The sequence below is a fragment of the Sus scrofa genome, chromosome 7 (genome assembly GCF_054392235.1).
Source record: "Sus scrofa isolate SSC_HxYL_T2T_F1_AM1 chromosome 7, Sscrofa_HxYL_maternal_Yorkshire_Landrace_v2.0, whole genome shotgun sequence".
Lineage (NCBI taxonomy): Eukaryota > Metazoa > Chordata > Mammalia > Artiodactyla > Suidae > Sus > Sus scrofa.
In genome coordinates, this window is record NC_139389.1 from 102,580,144 (window position 1) to 102,600,288 (window position 20,145).

The 20,145-nt window shown below is 47.0% G+C and overlaps 1 protein-coding gene across 2 annotated transcripts in view; it reads right to left on the reverse strand.

The window, feature by feature from the left end:
• ZFYVE26 (zinc finger FYVE-type containing 26) overlaps positions 1-20,145 on the reverse strand; it is an 89,811-nt gene that overhangs the window by 12,249 nt on the left and 57,417 nt on the right. The window contains exons 36-42 of one of the 2 annotated variants that reach the window (XM_084969543.1): positions 15,275-15,472; positions 14,090-14,289; positions 12,923-13,064; positions 12,570-12,629; positions 10,861-11,043; positions 10,241-10,285; positions 4,872-7,201 (exon numbers count right to left, since the gene is read on the reverse strand). In XM_084969543.1, the coding sequence (XP_084825669.1) occupies positions 6,998-7,201; positions 10,241-10,285; positions 10,861-11,043; positions 12,570-12,629; positions 12,923-13,064; positions 14,090-14,289; positions 15,275-15,472 (1,032 nt within the window). In that variant the 3' untranslated portion in view covers positions 4,872-6,997. Of the gene's footprint in view, positions 1-4,871; positions 7,202-10,240; positions 10,286-10,860; positions 11,044-12,569; positions 12,630-12,922; positions 13,065-14,089; positions 14,290-15,274; positions 15,473-20,145 lie in introns of those variants that run through there. The other variant, XR_014811015.1, reaches the window with a different exon arrangement.

Consider the following 20,145-nt stretch of genomic DNA (forward strand, 5'->3'; position numbering starts at 1 on the left):
CTCCTGGGCATCTATCTATAGAAAACCATAATTCAAAAAGATAAATGCACCCAGTGTTCACTGAAGCTCTATTTACAAAGCTGAGACATGGAAGCAATCTAAATATCCATCAACAGAAGATTAGATAAAGAAGATGTACACATATACCATGGAATATTACTCAGCCATGAAAAGAATGAAATAATGCCATTTGCAGCAACATGGATAAACCTAGAAATTATCAAAGAGAAAAAGACAAGTATCATATCAGACCACTAATATATGGAATCTAACCAAAAAAATGATACAAGAGAACATACAAAATAGAAACAGACTCAAAGATTTCGAAACCAGGAGTTCCCGTCGTGGCGCAGGGGTTAACGAATCCGACTAGGAACCATGAAGTTGCGGGTTCGGTCCCTGCCCTTGCTCAGTGGGTTAACGATCCGGCGTTGCCGTGAGCTGTGGTGTAGCTTGCAGACGCGGCTCAGATCTGGCGTTGCTGTGGCTCTGGCGTAGGCCGGTGGCTCCAGCTCTGATTCGACCCCTAGGCTGGGAACCTCCATATGCCGCGGGAGTGGCCCAAATAGCAAAAAAAAAAAAAAAAAAAAAAAAAAAGACAAAAAAACAAAACAAAACAAAACAAAACAAAAAAAGATTTCGAAACCAAATTCATGCTTACTAAAGGAGAAATGTAGGGTGGGAGGGATAAATTAGGGAGTTGGGACTGACGTTTTCATACTACTATATATAAAACAGTTAAGTAACAAGAACTTACTGTATAACACATGGTGATCTTTTCCCTATATGGGAAAAGAATCTGAGAAGGAACAGTCATATGTTGTGTATATAGCTGATTTATTTTGCTGGGTCAACTATACTTCAATAAAATTTATTTATTTTTTTAAAGTTAGGAGCACATTTCCATGCATTGAGTTCCTACTTCCACTAAACTAAAATAACTACTATATCGGATTTTTTCCTCAGCTCACAGATTCTTAAAATACCAACACAGATGAAAAGTATCTTTTCAGCTTTTCTTTAAACATGCTTAATCTTACCCATTTTCTCTATAAGCAAAGAATTTTTTTCCTAAAGAAATGACTTCTATATTAGGGAGTTCCTTAAATAAACTATTCCCATGGGTTCAACCCACTGAAAAAATTCCGCTATGGTTTATTGAGAGCCCATCAGGTGCCAGGGGCAGTCCTGGGGAGGTAGTTAAGTCATTCGATCAACTTACAGTTTGGAAGAAGACTCTTAAACGGATAACTTTAAACTGTTTCCCTTTCTAAATTATTTCTGGTTCAGGGCATGCTTTCTATACAATTTAATTCAAAAATCTTTATTTACTGGTAAATAATACACAAATTATTTATAGGTAAACTCACAGGTGAGCAAGAGACGGTCTATGGGGTAACATAATGACAAGAAAAAAACTGTCAGGAAGGCAGAGTAGTGGAGCTTTGAGAGACACAGAAGGGTTAACGGAGTGAGAGCCACATCCACAGGGGAGGGGCAGAGAAGGAAATCGGGATCAGAAAACAAAAAATGTTTTCAGTAGAAGTGTCATTTAAAACAGGCCCTGAAGTACAGATAGCATTAGCTTATTTCGCTTAGCATCATGAAAAGATAATTTTTATGTAGTCAAATTTATTGCTTATAAGTTTTAAAAATACACTAACAAAAACAATAGGACCAAAAACCTTGAAAAACATAAGTTTGCAACATATATGACAAACAAAAGTCAACTTCATTTGGGGCAGAAGTTAGAATGGTGGTAACCAGGGACTGGAGGTGTTGGGGGAGGGAGGGATAGAGACTTAGTACTTAATGGGCACTGGGTTCAGTTTGGGAAGATAAAAAGTTGGAGCTGAATAGTGACGGTGCTATTGAATATGAATGCTACTGAACCGTACACTTAAAAATGGTTAAAATGGGAGTTCCCTGATTGGTTCTGCAGGTTAAGGATCTGGCATTGTCATGGCAGTGGCTCAGGTCACTGCTGTGCTGCAAGTTTGATTCCTGGCCCGGGACCTTCCTAATGCCACTGCCACGGGTACAGCAAAAAAAAAAAAAAAAAAGAAAGAAAAAAAAAGATTAAAATGGTGAATTTTTTTGGTTATGTACATTATAACAACAATTAAACATTTCAAGGATTCTGGGACTTGTATCTGTTTAGAAAGACTTCCCATACTGGAGGATTACAGAGACATCATTTATTCTTCTAGAAGTATTATTTGTTAATATGGAGTTGGTAGGAGGTGCAACTTTTGGATAGGTGTTTGAGGTGAAGAGCCTTCTGTAACAGTCAGGGGAGGAAATGACAAAGACCGGAAGTAAGATGGTGAAGTGGAAGGAGTGGGTTCTTCAACTGGGAGACAGGATGATAGATCTTGGCTTTCAACTGGATATATGCTTGAGGCAAGGTAGGAACTTGAATGTTGAATGAAGAGAGACAAGAAAGTCAATACAAACATTGTAAATCAACTATATTAAAAAAAAAATAAGGAGCTCCTGCCATGGCTCAGCAGTATTGAACCCGACGAGGGTCCATGAGGACATGGGTTTGATCCCTGGCCTAGCTCAGTGGGTTAAGGATCCAGCGATCCTGTGAGATGTGGTGTAGGTCACAGACGGCGCTTGGACCCTGTGTTGCAGTGGCTGTGGTATAGGCTGGCAGCTATAGCTCTGATTCGACCCCTAGCCTGGGAACTTCCGTATGTTGCAGGTGTGACCCTAAAAAGAAAAATAAGTAAATAAATAAACAAATAAAACTATTACATTTAGAATGATAAGCAATGAGGCCCTGCTGTATAGCACAGGGAGCTATATTCAATCACTTCTGATAGAACATGATAGAAGACAGTGTGAGAAGAGTGTGTATAGATCTATGACTGGGTCACTTTGCTGTACAACAGAAATTGACAGAACATTGTAAATCAACTATAATAAAAAAATTTTAAAAAGGAAGTCAATACAAAGAACCTGAGGCTTCTAACCCAGGCAGCAAGCACAAGAGTAATAATAGCATTCATTAATAGATACTAATATTCACTGAAGGAGGAAGATTAGGTGTGAGGGTGGAATAAGATGCGTTCTATTTAGGAGATGCTAATATTTTCAGGGGCAGGCCAGCCATCTGGGTGAATTCCAGAAAGTAATCAAAAGGTGGATCTGATGTGGAAAAAAGTTAAAGGACAAATTTGGTTTAGAACACAGCCAATCAAGGTGACTGCTGAAGCTATGGGATTGTATGGCAGAGAATCTGGATAAGACCTTGAAGGAGTTCCCGTCGTGGCGCAGTGGAAACGAATCCGACTAGGAACCATGAGGTTGTGGGTTCGATCCCTGGCCTCGCTCAGTGGGTTAAGGGTCTGGTGTTGCTGTGACCTGTGGTGTAGGATCCGGCATTGCTGCAGCTGTGGTGTAGGCCAGTGGCTACAGCTCTGATTAGACCCCTAGCCTGGGAACCTCCATATGCCTCGGGTGCAGCCCTAAAAAAAGACAAAAGACAAAAAAAAAAAAAAAAAAATAGACCTTGAAGAATTCTAGCCCTTTGGTGTGATGAAGAGGAAGTAAACCCAGACTAGCAAATAATTTGTGGAAAAAACTTGAAATGGGCTTGAGGAAAGCGTTTTGATAAGAGTAGACTGGAGCTCGGGGGTGATGGAGGTGGTGAAAGAAGGGTTCCTAGCAGAAATAATAGCCTGAAAAAACAGGGAGCAGAAAGCACACCACCCAAGAAGGCATTTGGTAACCAGATGTTGAATAAATTTGTTGCAGAAGAGTTGGAGGTTCCAAGGATGGGTTAGTGAACATTATTACTGTGGAAGTGGGGAGGAGGAAGGACCTACAACAGACCATTTTCCTCAGGGTCATGGTGACAACTGATATTTAGCTGCTTGAGTATGAAGCGTCTGATACCTTCTGATCTACTTTGCTGAAACTCTGAAGGTAACGGGTAAATTTGGAGCATCTCAGGTTTCTAAACATGGTCAATGCCCTCTAGCCTAGATTTAGGTTGGGTGTTTGTTTTCTTTGTTGTGACACATCTTTGTGCCAGATTCCAAACAGGTGGTTTTCAGGTCTACTTGCATCATTACACTTTTTTGTTTGTTGTGTTTGTTTTTGAAGTTTTGTCTATTTTTTTTTTTTCAAATGAGAAACCAAATGAGACCGTGTTTCTGGGGAAAGATAACGGCAGCAATGCTACCGTCCACGGCTCAAGTTATCATACCACAAACACGTGCTGTAAGAGGGTGGCGAGAATACGACTGAAGCCAAATTTGAATTCTACTTTCCCTAAAAGCCTTACACCTAGTTTCAAAGAGTCACAATTTGGCTGATATTAAAAAGATACATAGAACAAGGACCTACTGTACAGCATAGGATAATCTACCCAATACTGTGGAATGACCTATACAGGAAAAGCATCTGAAAAAGAATGGACATATGTACATGTAAACCTGATTTACTTTGCTGCACACCTGAAACTAACCCAACTTTTTCTTTTTGTCTTTTTAGGGCAACATCCATGGCAACACGGGATCTGAGCCAGTCTGCGACCTACACCACAGCTGATAGGAACGCCGGATCTTTAACCCAGTGAACAAGGCCCGGGATCGAACCCACATTCTCATGGATACTAGTCGGTTCATTATTGATGAGCCATGGCAGGAACTCCCACTAATGTTTTTTAAAACATAGGAGACTTGAGATAAATTCTAACTTAGGAAGAGTCATAAATTATGATGGGAATCATTTGGAGAAGTTCAAGAGTTAAAGGCCACCTGCTTTTTCCCCACCACCTTTTCTCTCCACACAGACCACAAGGCATAAAGGAAGAGAAAGATAAATGCGAGATAGCACAATGAAGCCATGAAGCCAAGAACTTGTAGAACACTTTATTGTGGCTTGCTTGCAGGAAAACATTCAACCCTTCATCATGTACATTAGTTTGGTTTCTTTTTGTTTTTTGCTGGAGACCACAGCCTGATGTTCAAAGCCCTGAAGCCTCACCTTATGTCAGTCTATGGTTGTCAGTTTGAGGAAAAAGTCAGGAAAATCTGATCTTAACATCCCAAATTAAGGGCTGTACACTTTGCAACCCATTCGTATAAAGTGCTTATGTTCAGTGCAAAAAGGGCAGACTCAGAAGGGCAAGCAGGTGCCAGGGAATATTTCCTGGGAGACGGATGCATCCTATGACTCAAGGAGGGAAAAGCCACGTGTCAAACTTTCCCATAAAAGGGTCTAGAATTTTCTTTGTAGTCTCTCTCCTAACAGGTCCAAAACTTTGAATCTGACAGATGGTCATATAGTCGTCTATTTTACTATTTAAAAAACTTGGTTCAGAGGGAAATCCACAGGGTTTCTAAGCACCAGAGATACTAACTTGGGTTTCTAGCTCCTTTCTCTCAAGAGCAAAAGTGAGATCAACAGGCTGAGCTCTGGCTGGTGGGAGGCTCACAGCTGCAGAGTTTTCCTCACACCCCTTACTTGCAAAACCAAGTCATGAAATACAGCAGGCCTTGTCTTTTCTTTCTTTCCTTCCTTCTTTTTTTTTGCGGGGGTGGCGGGGGAGGCGTGGTGCGGCATATGGAGGGTTTCAGGCTAGGGGTCTAATAGGAGCTACAGCTGCCAGCCTACACCACAGCCACAGTAACGTGGGATTGGAGCGGTATCTTCAACCTATACCACAGCTCATGGGAACGCCGGATCCTTAACCCACTGAGCAAGGCCAGGGATCGAACCCGCATCCTCATGGATATTAGTTGGGTTTGTTACCGCTGAGCCACAATGGGAACTCCCAGCAGACCTTTTCTAAAACGTTGTCACATCTCGGGTGGGAAGCCAGGCCAGTGAATATCAAATAAAGGAGCACTTCACCTAGTTTCCCACCAGCCAGATGTGACCTATTTCATTAATTCCTTATTGAACTCTTGTCTCTGGGCCCAACTTCAAAGAGAACTCTCGACACACTTTGTTAAGACAAAGAAGTGCACTGCTTTCTCAGTGACGCTGGGTCTCTGCGTATCCATCCTGCCGTCCTGAAGAGAAGCAGGAGGGAAGAGCGAGTGACTTCCTAACCAATGTAAGGGGCACGATTAGGACTGTAACTCAAATAGGCAACATCTAGCCATTCAGTCCCAGATCTTGGCTAGTTTCTCTCCCCAGACTCTCCAAGAGGAAGCTGCGTCCTCTCACTCTGCGGCACGAATATTCACAAAAGCCAGAACCGTGCTTGCAAACAGTCCTCCTGCAATCCTGTCACCTTTCTCTCCCTGCGGATAAATGCATAGCTACCCTTCCTGCCCGTGTGTGTGTGGCGCTCCATACACAACCATGTGATCGGGTGGCCCTGGCCTTCAGATGCCAGCACCCGAGGGCCCTTCGGATCATGCTACCTTCCAAAGACTCATGGTGACTCTTGTGCTTGTGAGAGGAGAGAAACGCAGAACGGCTTTATTCCTCAGATGGCCCCAAAGCCATCTCTGAATTCTGGGAAGGGAAAGAAGGAAAAAGAGGCCACCTTTCAGATGGTGCTCAATGATCCTCTGTAAATCCCTTCCCGTCAGGCGGGGCTCCTGGGACGTCTTCGCACAGAGGGGGCTGTGTACAAATAGGATGAACCCGGGTTAAGAACCAAAAACGCAGGAAAAGTTTTCAGGTGGGCAGAAGTCTAAAGTAAAGTGCCTCTTTCCAGTGGGGGAGAATTTCATTTGTTCGGAAATGCTTGGGTGTAAACACGTGTGCACAGGACCATGCACACACACGCACTCACTCTGAGGTAGAAAGGACTGGCCGTCTCCAGACACACACACAGATTCCACAATCTTACAGAAACATGGCACTTGCGTGAAAGGTCCTGTCCTTGCCCAAGGCGGCAAGTTGGGTCCAATCCAGCTCTTTCTGACTTGGGTTAAAGCCAGGGAAGTCCCGTCCCCCAGGACGAAAGACCTGGGATCAGGTCCATCACTCCCGACCCACAGTCCTCAGGCCCAGCGGCCCAGGGTCACTTCCTGGAGCCTGAGCTGTGGGCACCCCGGCTGTGGCTCGTCAGAAGCCACTGGGAGCAGATGTCTTGCACTACGGCATCCCCGCTGCTCTTGGCGGCCTGCTGCACCTGCTGGACAAGGACTGCGGCCCGAGAGTGCTCCTGCTTCACGGCAATCAAGTAGGCAGAACGCAGTTTGCAACACGTCAGGTACGCCTGAACCTGGCAGTTGGGGGTAAGACGGTGGAAAGGAAACTGTCACTGACAAGTCACCCATGGGCACAGAGCTCAGGCAGACGAGGTGGTGCCTTACTGCATTACAGCCACTCTTTTTTTTTTTTTAAATTTTTTTGGTCTTTTTTTGGTCTTTTCTAAGGCCGCTCCCGTGGCACATGGAGGTTCCCAGGCTAGGGGTTGAATTGGAGCTATAGCTGCCAGTCTACGCCAGAGCCACAGCAATGCGGGATCCGAGCCATATCTGCGACCTACACCACAGCTCACGGCAACGCCAGATCCTCAACCCAGTGGGCCCAGATCCTCAACCCAGTGCCACCTCATGGTTCCTAGTCAGATTTGTTAACCACTGTGCCACAATGGGAACTCCACAGCCACTCTTTTTTTTTTGTCTTTTTGTCTTTTCTTGAGCTGCTCCCACGGCATGTGGAGGTTCCCAGGCTAGGGGCCTAATTGGAGCTGTAGCCACCAGCCTACATCAAAGCAACAGCAACGCAGGATCTGAGCCTCGTCTGCGACCCATACCACAGCTCACAGCAACTCCGGATCCTTAACCCAGTGGGCGAGGATCGAACCCACAACCTCATGGTTCCTAGTCGGATTTGTTAACCACAGCCACTCCTTAAATATTCTGGACATGAAGTTACTATACTGTATTATTTTAATGTAAAAAGTTATTACCCATAAGCTAAGGGTTTCGAAAAGAAGGCAGACAGGTAGGCAGAGTCTGGCCTCTGTCACTCCAAGGCCTTCCTCCTCACTCTCCTGGGCTCTCCAGCTTCCTCCTGGCTTCACTGCCCACAAACTGGTTTTACAGTTATTTGGGTGATTACTTGATTGATGGCTGCCTCCTTGACCAGAGAGGCAGGAAGCGGGTCTGCCCTCTCTCCCCCTTGTAACCCTGGTGCCTAGCGCAGGGGCTAGCGTGAAGGTGTTCGCTGAATATGCATGAAAGCAATGAATGAATGAATGAATGAATTGAATGAATGAATGAATGGGCACACAGAGCCCCCTTCTCTATTTTTGTTTTCAACCTGCTGGATGAAAACTCTTTTAATAAGAAATGTGGGGAAGACAACACATCCTCACAATTAGAAAAGGCCTCATGAAGGCCTAAGCCCAGGATGACTTGACTTGCTGTTTGGATCAGAGGCAGCTCAGTTTCCTGCATTCTAGACAAATGCCCAGCTTGGTGGAGACAAGAGCCCCTTCCTTCCCTGGCCCCCACCTCACCAGTACCTCCCTGGTGTCAGTGTTACAGGCCACCTGCCAGTGAACAGCAAGGCCCTGGTGAGCTGCCGCTGAGCTCCCACTAGCTGTCTTTCTGCCATGACAGTCCTCCTGGTGGATGGAGGGGACTCCTCTCTTCATGTATCAATGCTTCATCTTCCTTTTTGCCTTGTCACTAAAGTCTTCCTTTCCCAAGCTCAATTACAGATAATCTCCTACAGTGAAATGCCTGGCATGCTTTTTCTTTCTTTCTTTTTTTAATGACCACACTTGTGGTATATGGAAACTCCCAGGCCAGGGACTGAATCTAAGCCAAAGCTGCAACCTACGCCACATACGCCACAGCTGCAGCAACGCCGGATCCTTAAGTTACTGCACTGGGCTTGGGATCGAACCAGCTCTGCCACAGAGACAAGCCTGATCATTAACCCACTGTGCCACAGTGGGAACTCCACATTCTGAGCTCACTGAAGGGATCAAGTTGGTGTTCTATCTGTTGCCCAAAATATTTGCTCTCACCCAGGCCTTCAGCTCCACTTGCCACCAGCACACATTAAACAGAACATCACAAGTAGGCAGGCAAAACTCCCACCTAGAGGAGGAGGTGGGTATTTTTTAAGAAAGTCTGGACTACAAATTGAATGAAGTTGTTTTTGGGGGGCAAGATCTTGTGGCCTGAGATCACTTAGGTGTGTCAGAAAAGCTGCTGAGAGGAAAAACTTGAAAAAGTATTAACAACAATCTAGGTTTTAGCACCCATTTTTCCAGGGGCAAAGCCTCTACCTACTGAGTTGGAAGCCTACCACAGGCTTGGAAAAAGAACCATAGTCTGAGAATCAGGGAGCCTGGGTTTCTGGCCTGGTTGCTGGGTTTTCATTCTGATTCCAGAAGTGTAATTTTCCACATGTGAGGATGCCAGAATTCCATCCCTTCTGCGGGATCTCACCAGGATGTTGCAGAATTCAATGAAGAAATGTTAAGAGCGTGTTCTCCCTAAACTCTCCAGTGGAAAAAAACGTCTGCAGATCCAGTCCTGGGATTAGCAATACCGCCATGGGGAGCGGCAATGTGGCTGCATGGGAAGCTGCCTGCCTAACGATAATCTTCTCAAGAGACTCAGCAGCCAGATCATTCCACGGCTAGCGGCCAGGGTGGTCTGGCTTGTTCTTCTCAGGCCTCTCTTGGCCCATGGACCTTCCTCCAGATGGCAGGTGGTTCGAGCCTGTGGTGAGCCACGCATAGGAGCAGCTAGGCATACTTTTATTCCAGCTGGCACTCCTCATAAAGGTTCACTAATTACCTACTCAACAGGGAGAGCTTGCAGGCATCAAGGGAAAGACCTGTTCTGGAGACTGAGGCACCAGTGGACACTGTTGCATAAAGAGTTGTTTTTTTTTTTTTTTTTTTTCCCCTTTACTGCAGCAGGTACCCCTGTTCCTCCAGGACAGAGATGCAGGCTCACTCCGAGAATCTCATTCAGTGAGTCAACCTGAAGATGGAAGTGAGGATTTCCTAGGGCTCTGAGACTAACCTGCCACAGCAAATGCAGATTCTAGGGCAGCCTGGGACACATGTGTCTTGGGGATCAAGAAATGGGAAGGCACAGGCTTGTGTGGTCAGCGTTCTCGTGTCTCCCACCTGCTCCTTCCCTCCGGGTCCCAGCTCCACCTCTGGATAACAAAGAGGCTGAGGTGCCCTTTGCAAGGCACCGTTGTGGGGAGCAAGGAATGAAGATGAAAAGGCAAGTGCAAAGCACTGATCCTGAGCACCACCCAGCAAGGAGGCAGTTCTGCTTACCTTGTTGTCATCATTGTGTATCGCCTGGATCAGGCCCTCCAGCTCCTGTGCAGAACACAGACACAGTGGTCGTGAGAAGAGTGGGAGCCAGGGCCCAGCCAGTCTCAGCCCAGCCATCCTGACCCTGGGTGGGGAGGCCTGGCCGACCCTTCTTTAAAAACCCAACTTCTCCCATAAGAGCCACAGAGGAAATCTAATGATAGCACTAAGCATGGGAACCTGAAAAGAAACAGCAAACAGGCATGGATGTAGCTGTGTTCATCCCACAAAGAAGCCATCAGGGGACAGATGTGCAGGTGACATGCATCCAAGGCCACCTGCACGCCCATGATCTACAGTCACAGGGAGAAACTCAACTCTGTCGGTCTGCAGATGCTTCTGGGGGCCAATAACATGAGACAATGGGGTGCTGCGGGATAGCTTCCAGATACAGAGGTTCTCACCAGGAATTTTCTGGCCAGGGAAGGGTTGATGAGAGGGAGGCCATTATTACAGAGGCATCAGAGGGACAGAGGGACCTTGTAGAGCTCCAGGTACATCATGGGGAAGAGGAAATAGAGAGGGGGACCTGAAGACCCTAAAAGAGATGGAGGAGCCAAGAGGTCCGGGAGTGAGCGCACCTGCGGTGGGATTCGCTTGAAGGCTTCCAAGCAGTTGAGCAGGATGGTGTCCCCGTCGCTCTTGGCCGCCATGCCCGATTCGCTGACGCATTTGAGCAGCTGGCGGATCTCACCGTACTTCTCCCTCTCCACCAGCTGCCGGGCTGCTCTGCAGTAGGTCGTGGCAGCATCCAGCTGGAAGTCCTAGAACAGAACATGGGGTGATGGGCGTAGGGAGGCAGGGACCTCAACAGAGGGAAGGAAGGAAACATTCACAGAGCTCCCACTGGGCTTGGGGTAGGTAGGCTGTATTTTTTTTTTTTTTTTTTTTTTTTTTGGTTTTTCTTTTTGGCTGAACCCATGGCATTTGGAAGTTCCCAGGCCAGGGATCAAACCTGTCCACCACAGTAGTGACAATGCCAGATCCCCCAACCACCATGCCACTAGGGAACTCCTAGAAAAACCATGTTGACTGCAGTGCCAACAGAAAACATATGTAAATGAAAAATAAGCAAAATGTTCCTCTTTTGGAGTGTGGCAGACATTTAGGAAGCAACCATAAAAAAATCATAATTTTGGTACTTAAACTGCTACATCTCACTCACTGCCATGTCACTTTCTGAAAATATTCGAATCAAATTCCCAAGTTTAAGAGTTCTTATTGTGGCTCAGTGGGTTAAGAACCCAACCAGCATCCATGAAGATGGGGGTCTGATCCCTGGCCACTCAGTGGGTCAAGGATCTGGCATTGCCATGAGCTGCGGTGTATGTTGTAGACGTGGCTTGGATCTCGTGTTGTTGTAGCTGTGGTGTAGGTCAGCAGCTACAGCTCCGATCTGATCCCTAGCCTGAGAACCTCCATACGCTGGTGCAGCCAAAAAAAAAAAAAATCCCAAGTCCAGTTCATTCTGTAATGAGTCACCTTTCTCTTGGAAAAAGGATGTTGGGGGCTGATACTGGCCGCCTCGGACCTTTGGTGCTCTGTTAAGAGATGCCCTGGGGGCTCATCACGTCAACAAAAGACTGATTGGCTAGAAACTATGGGATAAACAATCTGTTGCCTTGGGGTCTGGGAAGAGCTATTGCTCTGTCTGCCCAGCGAAGGAGAGCTTTATCCAACACAGAAAACAGGTGGGAAGAAAGAAATCTGTCAGGTTGACTCGTTCATTAAGCCTCAGATCCTGGAGCAGCACAATGTGTTAAGACCCTGCCTGTGACGGGCCTCACAGTACCCGAATGTCACTGTGTGGTGGGGGGTGATTTGGAGAGACTCTGCTTCTCATGGTTTCAGTGCTCTGCTCCAGGGCCATAGCTGTACCTGTGTCCTCTCATCACGAGGGACAGATGTCCTCCTTGAGTCTGGGTCACGGGGGGATGGAGGACAGAGGGGCAGCCCTGGCTGCCAGTGGCCACTTCTGCTGAACGGGACCCCACCCCCAGTCACGCTTCCCCGCCAGGAGCACAGCTACGCAGAGCTGCTCTAGACCGGCTTTCTGGTATTTCTTTGATAGATTTTGATGAATTTGTCATTGGCCGCATGGCTTTTGGCAAAGTGGCCCATGACCTCGAATTTGACCCAGTTCTGTAACAGCCACCTTGTTGCCTGCATTCTTGATGCATGCGTAAATCTGCTTTCCTCGCGATAAACACTTTCTGAAGAATAATCCCGCACAGAACCCCGGTCACGTGCCCATCACCCCTGGTATAATCCAGAGTAATCTGAGTCATACCTGCAGGACGCGGAATGCAATTCCAAAACCATCTTCTACGTTTTTCCCTCCTAGCATGACCTGGAAAGGGGAGGGACACACGCTGTGAGGAGCCAGGCTTACTGCAGCAGCCCCTCCAACAAGAACGAGGCTCCCATTTACTCATTTCTTCAACTAATATTTGTGGAGACTCTATGGAATGTGGGCACGGGAGAGACAAGAGTGAACCAAACGGACTCCATCGCTGTGGCTCATGTTCAGCAGCCATCACACATACTGGAAGAAGAACTAGGTGACTGCAACTATGATACAGGTTCTGGAAGAGATCAGCCTATGGGGGAGGGGAGGGGGGAGTCCTGCGACATCAGGCCTACCTTGCAGGCAACATCCATTTTCATGTGGTTGTTTCCAAACAGGGTTGGCAGAGGCAAGGAGGTGACCTGAGAGGTCCCAGCACTTTCACAGCGATGTAAGAACCTGGTCACTTCCATCTGCAGCTGAAGTGTGTTCATGTGCCTGTGGTGACAGGAGACGCACGGTCCAGCCTCAGGGGTGACTGGGGCCGGGGGGACGGAGGAGTCACAATAGGATGGCACCGCAGAAGGTGAAAGAAAGGATGTGGTGGGCCAGATGGGAGCCAAGGTGCCCTCTGAGCAATTGTGACAAGACAAAAATGGGCAGGAGGCATTTTCAGAGCACATCGTGCTGCTGACACAGGAGAGGGCGGTCGAGGGGGACATGAACCCTGCCCTCCAGAGTTCAGAGGTCAGAGAGTGGGGAATAACGAACACACACACAGGAGCTAGCGCTTGGGACTATGAAGAGATAAATGGTAGTGGGAGAGCATCTCCTTCAGATGTGTCCGCACTGAGGGCTCGGCAGGCATGAAGGCTGACAGGAGGGAAGGACTTGGGGTGCCTGATGTGCCACAAGGAAGCAGCGTGAGGTGACATGGAGACACGGGCAGGGCCCAGACCATGCAGGACCTCTTCTGCCTCTTGTAAGGGTTTGGGGTTTAGTCTCATGATGCCAGGCCCCGCTCTCCTCTTACAAGCTCCTCTGGAGGCATTCAAGACTGGCTTGTATCAGACAGTCATCCAGGAATGACTCCATTTTTTTTTTTTTTTTTTTTTTGGGCCGCGCTAGTGGCATATAGAAGTTCCCAGGCTAGGGGTCTAATCAGAGCTGTAGCCACAGGCCTACACCACAGCCACAGCAATGCGGGATCCAAGCCGTGTCTGTGACCTACACCAGAGCTCACGGCAGTGCCGGATCCTTAACCCACTGAGCAAGGGCAGGGATCGAACCTGCAACCTCATGGTTCCTAGTCAGATTTGTTAACCCCTGCGCCACGACGGGAACTCCACAGTGGGGTTCATTAATTGCTGAGCCACCAAGAGAACTCCCCATAATGATTTCTGTTCCATGTGCGTGTGTGTGTGTTTCCTGAGGGCCCAGAGATGGTTAAGGGCAGTTTCATCACTGACAGACCCTTGGTCCCAGCCTTTCTGCCCCGCCCTGTTCCCTGAACCCCGAGCTACTTTGACACATCAGCTGCGGTCATCTTCTTTCGGAAGAAGGTGGTTTTCTTCCTTCCCGTGCGGCGGGAGGTTTCTTGGAGGTAGATCTTCAGGTGGTCCTTGGCCTTGAGCAGCCACGAGAGCTTCTCTCCCAGCTCTGTGTATGTCTTCGCTTTGTGGGTGAAGAACCGGATACAGGTCATGGCGGCTCGGACTTGGTCCTGGAAGAGGAAAGTGAACGTTCAGATCAAAAGAAATCAGGGATGTGGAAGGGGTGTGAGGAGAATTCTGATCGGATTCCCACCCACGAAGCCTGGTTGCCAACACCCACTCCCATCACCAGCTGTCCTGCTCATTCGTATCCTTCACACCGAGGCCCAGGAGATCCAAAAGAGAACAGGCTGGCTGGGCTCTTGGGAAGGAAGGACACTAGTCCACCCCAGAGGAGATCTTTAAGCAGGAGACTTCTGGTTCTCCATCCAGCTTGCCTTCCCTCTTACTCTGGCACTGAATAATTCACTTTCTCTGTGACTGAGTGTTGGCCACCCTCAGACAGATGGGGAGTGACACGGACCCCTCTCCCTTCAGGGCTCTTCTCTACACACCCTCACTCCCCCGTCGTTCCGTATGAAATCTGCATTCATGCTGCACGTACATCTGGAAACCTCCATGTCCCTCTTTTTCACCTGTACATCCCTTGAGTTCTGAAGACTGCCACTGCTGACAAGAGTGAAGTCTACCCCTTCAGGATGAGGATGGAAATCCTGATATTATTTAAGAATGCTAGAGAGCGGAGTTCCCGTCGTGGTGCAGGGGTTAACGAATCCGACTAGGAACCATAAGGTTGTGGGTTCGATCCCTGGCCTTGCTTAGTGGGTTAAGGATCCGGCATTGCCGTGAGCTGTGGTGTGGGTCGCAGACGCGGCTCGGATCCCGAGTTGCTGTGGCCCTGGTGTAGGCCGGCGGCTACTGCTCTGATTAGACTCCTAGCCTGGGAACCTCCATATGCCAAGGGAGCAGCCCTAGAAAAGGCAAAAAAAAAAAAAAAAAAAAGAATGCTAGAGAGCAACATGCATTTGCCGAAGCCTTAGTCAAGGAGCAAGGCTGAGGGCCAAACGACCATCTCGTTCCGTCATCTCGCGCAGTCTCCTTTGTGTGGCACGGCAACAGTGACAGAGGCAGAAGGCAGGATGGGGCTGCTCTTACCTTCATAAACTGCTGCAGCTCATACAGAACATGGTAGTAGCTCTTCTTCTGTAAATGCTGGCAGGCCGCAATCAAGTACTTCCCCCAGCTTTCTAAGGTTGGATCGATGGATTCCAGCAAGTTTTCTAACACGTGTAGCTTCCCACTTTTGTAGCTTGGCTGGAAAATGCCTTCTATGAAGACTTCTGGGGGACTCTCCTGGAGGAGGGCAAGGCAAAAAGGCAGAGTTGAAAGCCCTTTTCTTCTTCTTTTTTTTTTTTAATAGCCGTACCTGTGGCACATGGAAGTTCCCAGGCCAGGAGTCAAATCAGAGCTGCATCTGAACCTATGCTGCAGCTTGCAGCAATATTGGATCCTTAACCCACTGAGCCACCATGGAAACTCCAAAGGGTCGGAAGTCTGCAGCCTGGTCCTGGCACTGTCGGGGACCCATCCTGAGCTCCCTTCCGCTCACACTCCTTCAGGATCCTCCTGCAGCAGTGCTTCTTAACCTTTCATGTGTCACAGGGAGCTCCCTTTGAGAATCTTACCTCAGTGACGACTCCTCTTCTCTCCTTCCCTGTACAGAAAAGCTGATGGAGTTATCTACACTCCCTGTCTCTAGTTTATCTTTGGTGATTGTCTCCTGAACCCACTCTCAATTAGCTTTCACATCTATGACTCCATTAAAACTGCCCCTTAGGTCACCAATGATCTCTATGTTGCTAACTCTAAAATGCCTCATCCTTGTTTTCCACTTGCTCTATCAACAGCTTTTCATACAGCTGATGGCTTCTTCCTTGAAGATTTTTCTTTTCTTTTCTTTTTTCTTTTTCTTTTTAGGGCTGCACGCAAGGCATATGGAGGTCCCTAGGCTAGGGGTCGAATCAGAGCTATAGCTGCTGGCCTACACCACAGCCACAGCAACGCCAGATCCAAGCCAAGTCTGCGACCTACACCACAGCTCATGGCAACGCCGGATCCTTAACCCACTGAGTGAGGCCAGGGATCGAACATTCGTCCTCACGGATTCTAGTCAGATTCATTTCCGCTGAGCCATGACGGAAACTCCAAATATTTTTCTTTATTTGGCTCCCAGGACACCACGCCCACCAGGTTTTCTTCCTAGTTCTCTGGCTATTCCTGCTCAGTCTCCTTTGCTGATTCCTCCCTAGCTCCTCAGGGCTGAGAAACCTGTTTGCTTTTCTTTACTCTTTTGATTTCGTAAGTCTCATGCCTTTAAATCTATTTGCTGACTACATCTATAATTATTTTCTATTTCCAGCCTGTTCATTCCTTCTGAACTCCAGCATGGTATATTTAACTTATATCCAATGGTAGACACAAAAAGTCCTCTTGGGTATCTAGGACACATTACATCTAAAAGTGCACTCTTTTTTCTTTTTACTTTTTTTTGCTTTTTAGGGCTGAACCTGTGGCATATGGAAGTTTCCAGGCTAGGGGCCTACGCCACAGTGCACAGCAATGCTGGATCCTTTAACCCACTGAGTGGGGCCAGAGATCGAACCCTCATCTCATGGATACTAGTCGGGTTCTTAACCCACTGAGCCACAACTGGAACTCCAGCACTCTTGATTGTTTCTTGTTCATCTGCTGTACGACAATCTTCCCTTTCTCAGATGGCAATTTTGTTCTTCTACTTGTTCAGGCCAAAAACCGTAGCCATCTTTCACTCATACCCCAACATTAGTGGGGAGTCCCTGATGGCCTAGCAGTTAAGGATCATTAGTGGGAGCTCCCCGGTGGCCTAGAGGTTAAGGATCTGGCATCATTACTGCTATGGCGCAGGTTGGATCCCTGGTCTGGGAACTTGACATGCTGCAGTGGTGGCCAAAAAAAAAAAAAAAAGTCATTAGCAAATTCTATTGTCTCCATCTCGAAATACAGAGTATCTGAATGTAGCTGGCCACTTCTCACCCCTTCTATGCACTACCCTAGCCCAGGTCATCATAACCACTTGCCTGGAAGACTGCAAGGGTCTCCTCTCCGGTCCACCATCTTTCACTCCTGCCTCTTTTTTGTTAAATCTCATGTCAACCAATCAACCTGAGTGATTCCATTAAAAGACATCATGTGACTACTCTGCCCCAAATCTTCCAGTGGTTTTTCGTCTCACTCAGCACAAAGCCCAAGTCCTCATAATGTCTATAAGGCCCTATATGATCTGGTCCCTGTTAGCTTTCTGACTTTACCTGTCACCACCCTTTCCTCAGCTCACTCTGCTCAAGCCACCCTGGCCTTTGCGCTTGCTCTCAGCCTGGACCACATCCCCCACAATCCACATGGTTCACTCACCTCCTAGGCCTTTCCTCAGATGTCGTCCTGGGCATCCTGTCTAAAATTGCACAATTTTCCCATTCCTTCTCTTCCACTTTTTCTTTTTACTCACCACCTACACTGAATATTTCATTTTTGTTATTGTCTCTCTCCCTATTATAATGTAAGTTTTGTAAGAGCAGCTATTTTTGCCTGATTTTTTCCCCCCACTGTTGTCACTTTAGTGCCCAAGATAGTCCTTAGCTATTTGATAACTATTTCTTGGATGAATGAATACATGAGAAACATCATGGACCAACGCCTCAGGAAAGTACACACATGTACTCATACTCTCACTTCTGAAGTTCATCAGAGACCCTGAGTCATAAACCCCCATTCCATCGTCATAGAAAGAAAATCATCTGGCCCTTTAGACTTTAGATTAGGAGTAAGGAATGGGGAGTAAAGGATGGTTATAAACTCAGGGTGGGATAGCCATGCCGGCCTTGCACTGGGCACAAGCCGTCTAAAAGTGGAGGGGACCTGGGTTTTGAGAACATCTGGGGTGAGTGAGGGCCCCTTTCCCAATTTTGGCTTTTCCTAAAAACTTAAACCTAACCCAAAAGTTGTAAGACACATTTTAAGAAACAGGGGGATCAGCTACATTGGAAAGCTGGAATTCCTCAGGAGAGCGACCCCTTAAGAGCTTCTGTTTCATCCATTCATCTATCCACTCACTCATTCATAACCAGCACTAGGGCCTAAGACACCAGATAAGGTAAACATGGGTCTCCTCGGTCCAGGTGGGAAAACACAACTATAAATGAACAGTTGCGATTCTTATGCAATAACAGAGCTATATTCTAGGTACAGTGGTGGTTATAGGAAGAGGTAAAGGCTCAACAGAGAGGGTCTGGAAGAATAAACAGGAGTGTTTCAAGAAAACAAGGAGGGGTCTGGCCTTCTAGGCAGGGTGATCAGCAGTGCAGACTCATGGACATAAGAAAGTGCAAGGTACAGGCAGGAAAATTTAAGTAATCCAGCAGGTCTGGACTATAAAGCACAGATAGGATTTGCAGTGAGAATAAACTGGAGAAATATGGGGAGCTGGTCCTGCTGGGTCCTGTACTCATAAGGAATCTGGACTTCATCTTGTGGCCATGAAGGACCCACCTTTTAGAGAAACAGGAATAACATGAATTAGGAATAACATAAATAATATGTATTATGTTTTGAAAAGCCCACTCTGGGATAGTGTGGTGGTAAGTGGTGAAAAAGCAAAGAATAGGGCTAGAAACACCACATCTTCCATGTTCTGGCATTTAGTCAGTTTGCACAATGTTTTTTTGTTTTGCTTTTTTTCCTGTTGTTCCCCACCTGCTTGAGAAGGTAAGATATTTCAGTTCACGGGTAGCTGTGATTACAAGAGATAAAAAGAAGACTTTTCTCCTAGCTCTGACTAATGTAAAGCGGGGGCAGTGCTGTCGTCAGCTTATACCGAAATAAGTAAGTAAGCAGCTTAACGCTCTGGACTGGTCATCAGTTAGAAGAAACAGAACTGGGTGGGGTAAAGCAGTTTCACCTCACAGCTCATTTGGAAACCGAGGAAAAGGAAAAAGGTTAGGAATTAAACACCAAATAATATAATTTTTACGATGGTATTGGGAGCCAATTAATAGTTAAGACACAGTAGCTATGGCAGTATGAAAATATTGCCCTTTCACTGTCCTGTAGCAGGTACAGTTATCATACTCTGTGTACTGTTGACTCACCTGGAGAAATGCTGAGAAGTTTACCATCTGTAAGCTTTCACTAGCTGCCATTTTGGATGAGGGCAGCAGACCGAAACTAAAGTGTAAGTCGAATTCCTTTAATTTTATATGAAATTTTGTACGAATCGGTCAATTCCTCAGAAAATTTTCATGGGATATTCCAATAAAAAAGGGAAGGCCAAAGGGTCAAGCCAAGTCCTGACTTGGCGTAACCATAGCTCCAAAGAAATACTGTACTTCAGGGTGCCTTGGCCTCCTGTGAGAGGAGGGCAGAGGATGTGAGGTGGGGAGGAAAGGAGAGCACACTCTCCTCCCATGAGACTCTTGAGGCCCAAATAAAGGATCTGTGCCTTGGGTGCTTCCTGGCCTTTGCGGTAACAACTCTGAGTGGATGAGCAGCTGGGTCAGTAGCAGGACACGATCCCAGGGCAGGTGGGAGGTGTGTGGAAACAGAGAGGTTAAGCAATTTGTCCACAGTCACACACTAAGCATCTTATTCCAGAGACCATGCTCTGAGCTATCATGTGGTTCTGCTATACATTTGGGGAGAAGGGATAACATCTGTCACTGACAATCAGAAGGGTAATCTTGGAATACTACTGAGTCATAAAAAAGAACAAAATAATGCCACTTGCAGCAACATGGATGGAAAGAGAGAGTCTCACACTAAGTGAAGTAAGTCAGAAAGAGAAAGACAAGTACCGTATGATATCACTTATATGTGGAATCTAAACTATGGCACAGATGAATCTATCTACAGAACAGAAACAGACTCACCGACATGAAGCTCAGACTTGTGGTTGCCAAGGGGGAAGATGAGGGAATGGCATGGATGGGGAGTTT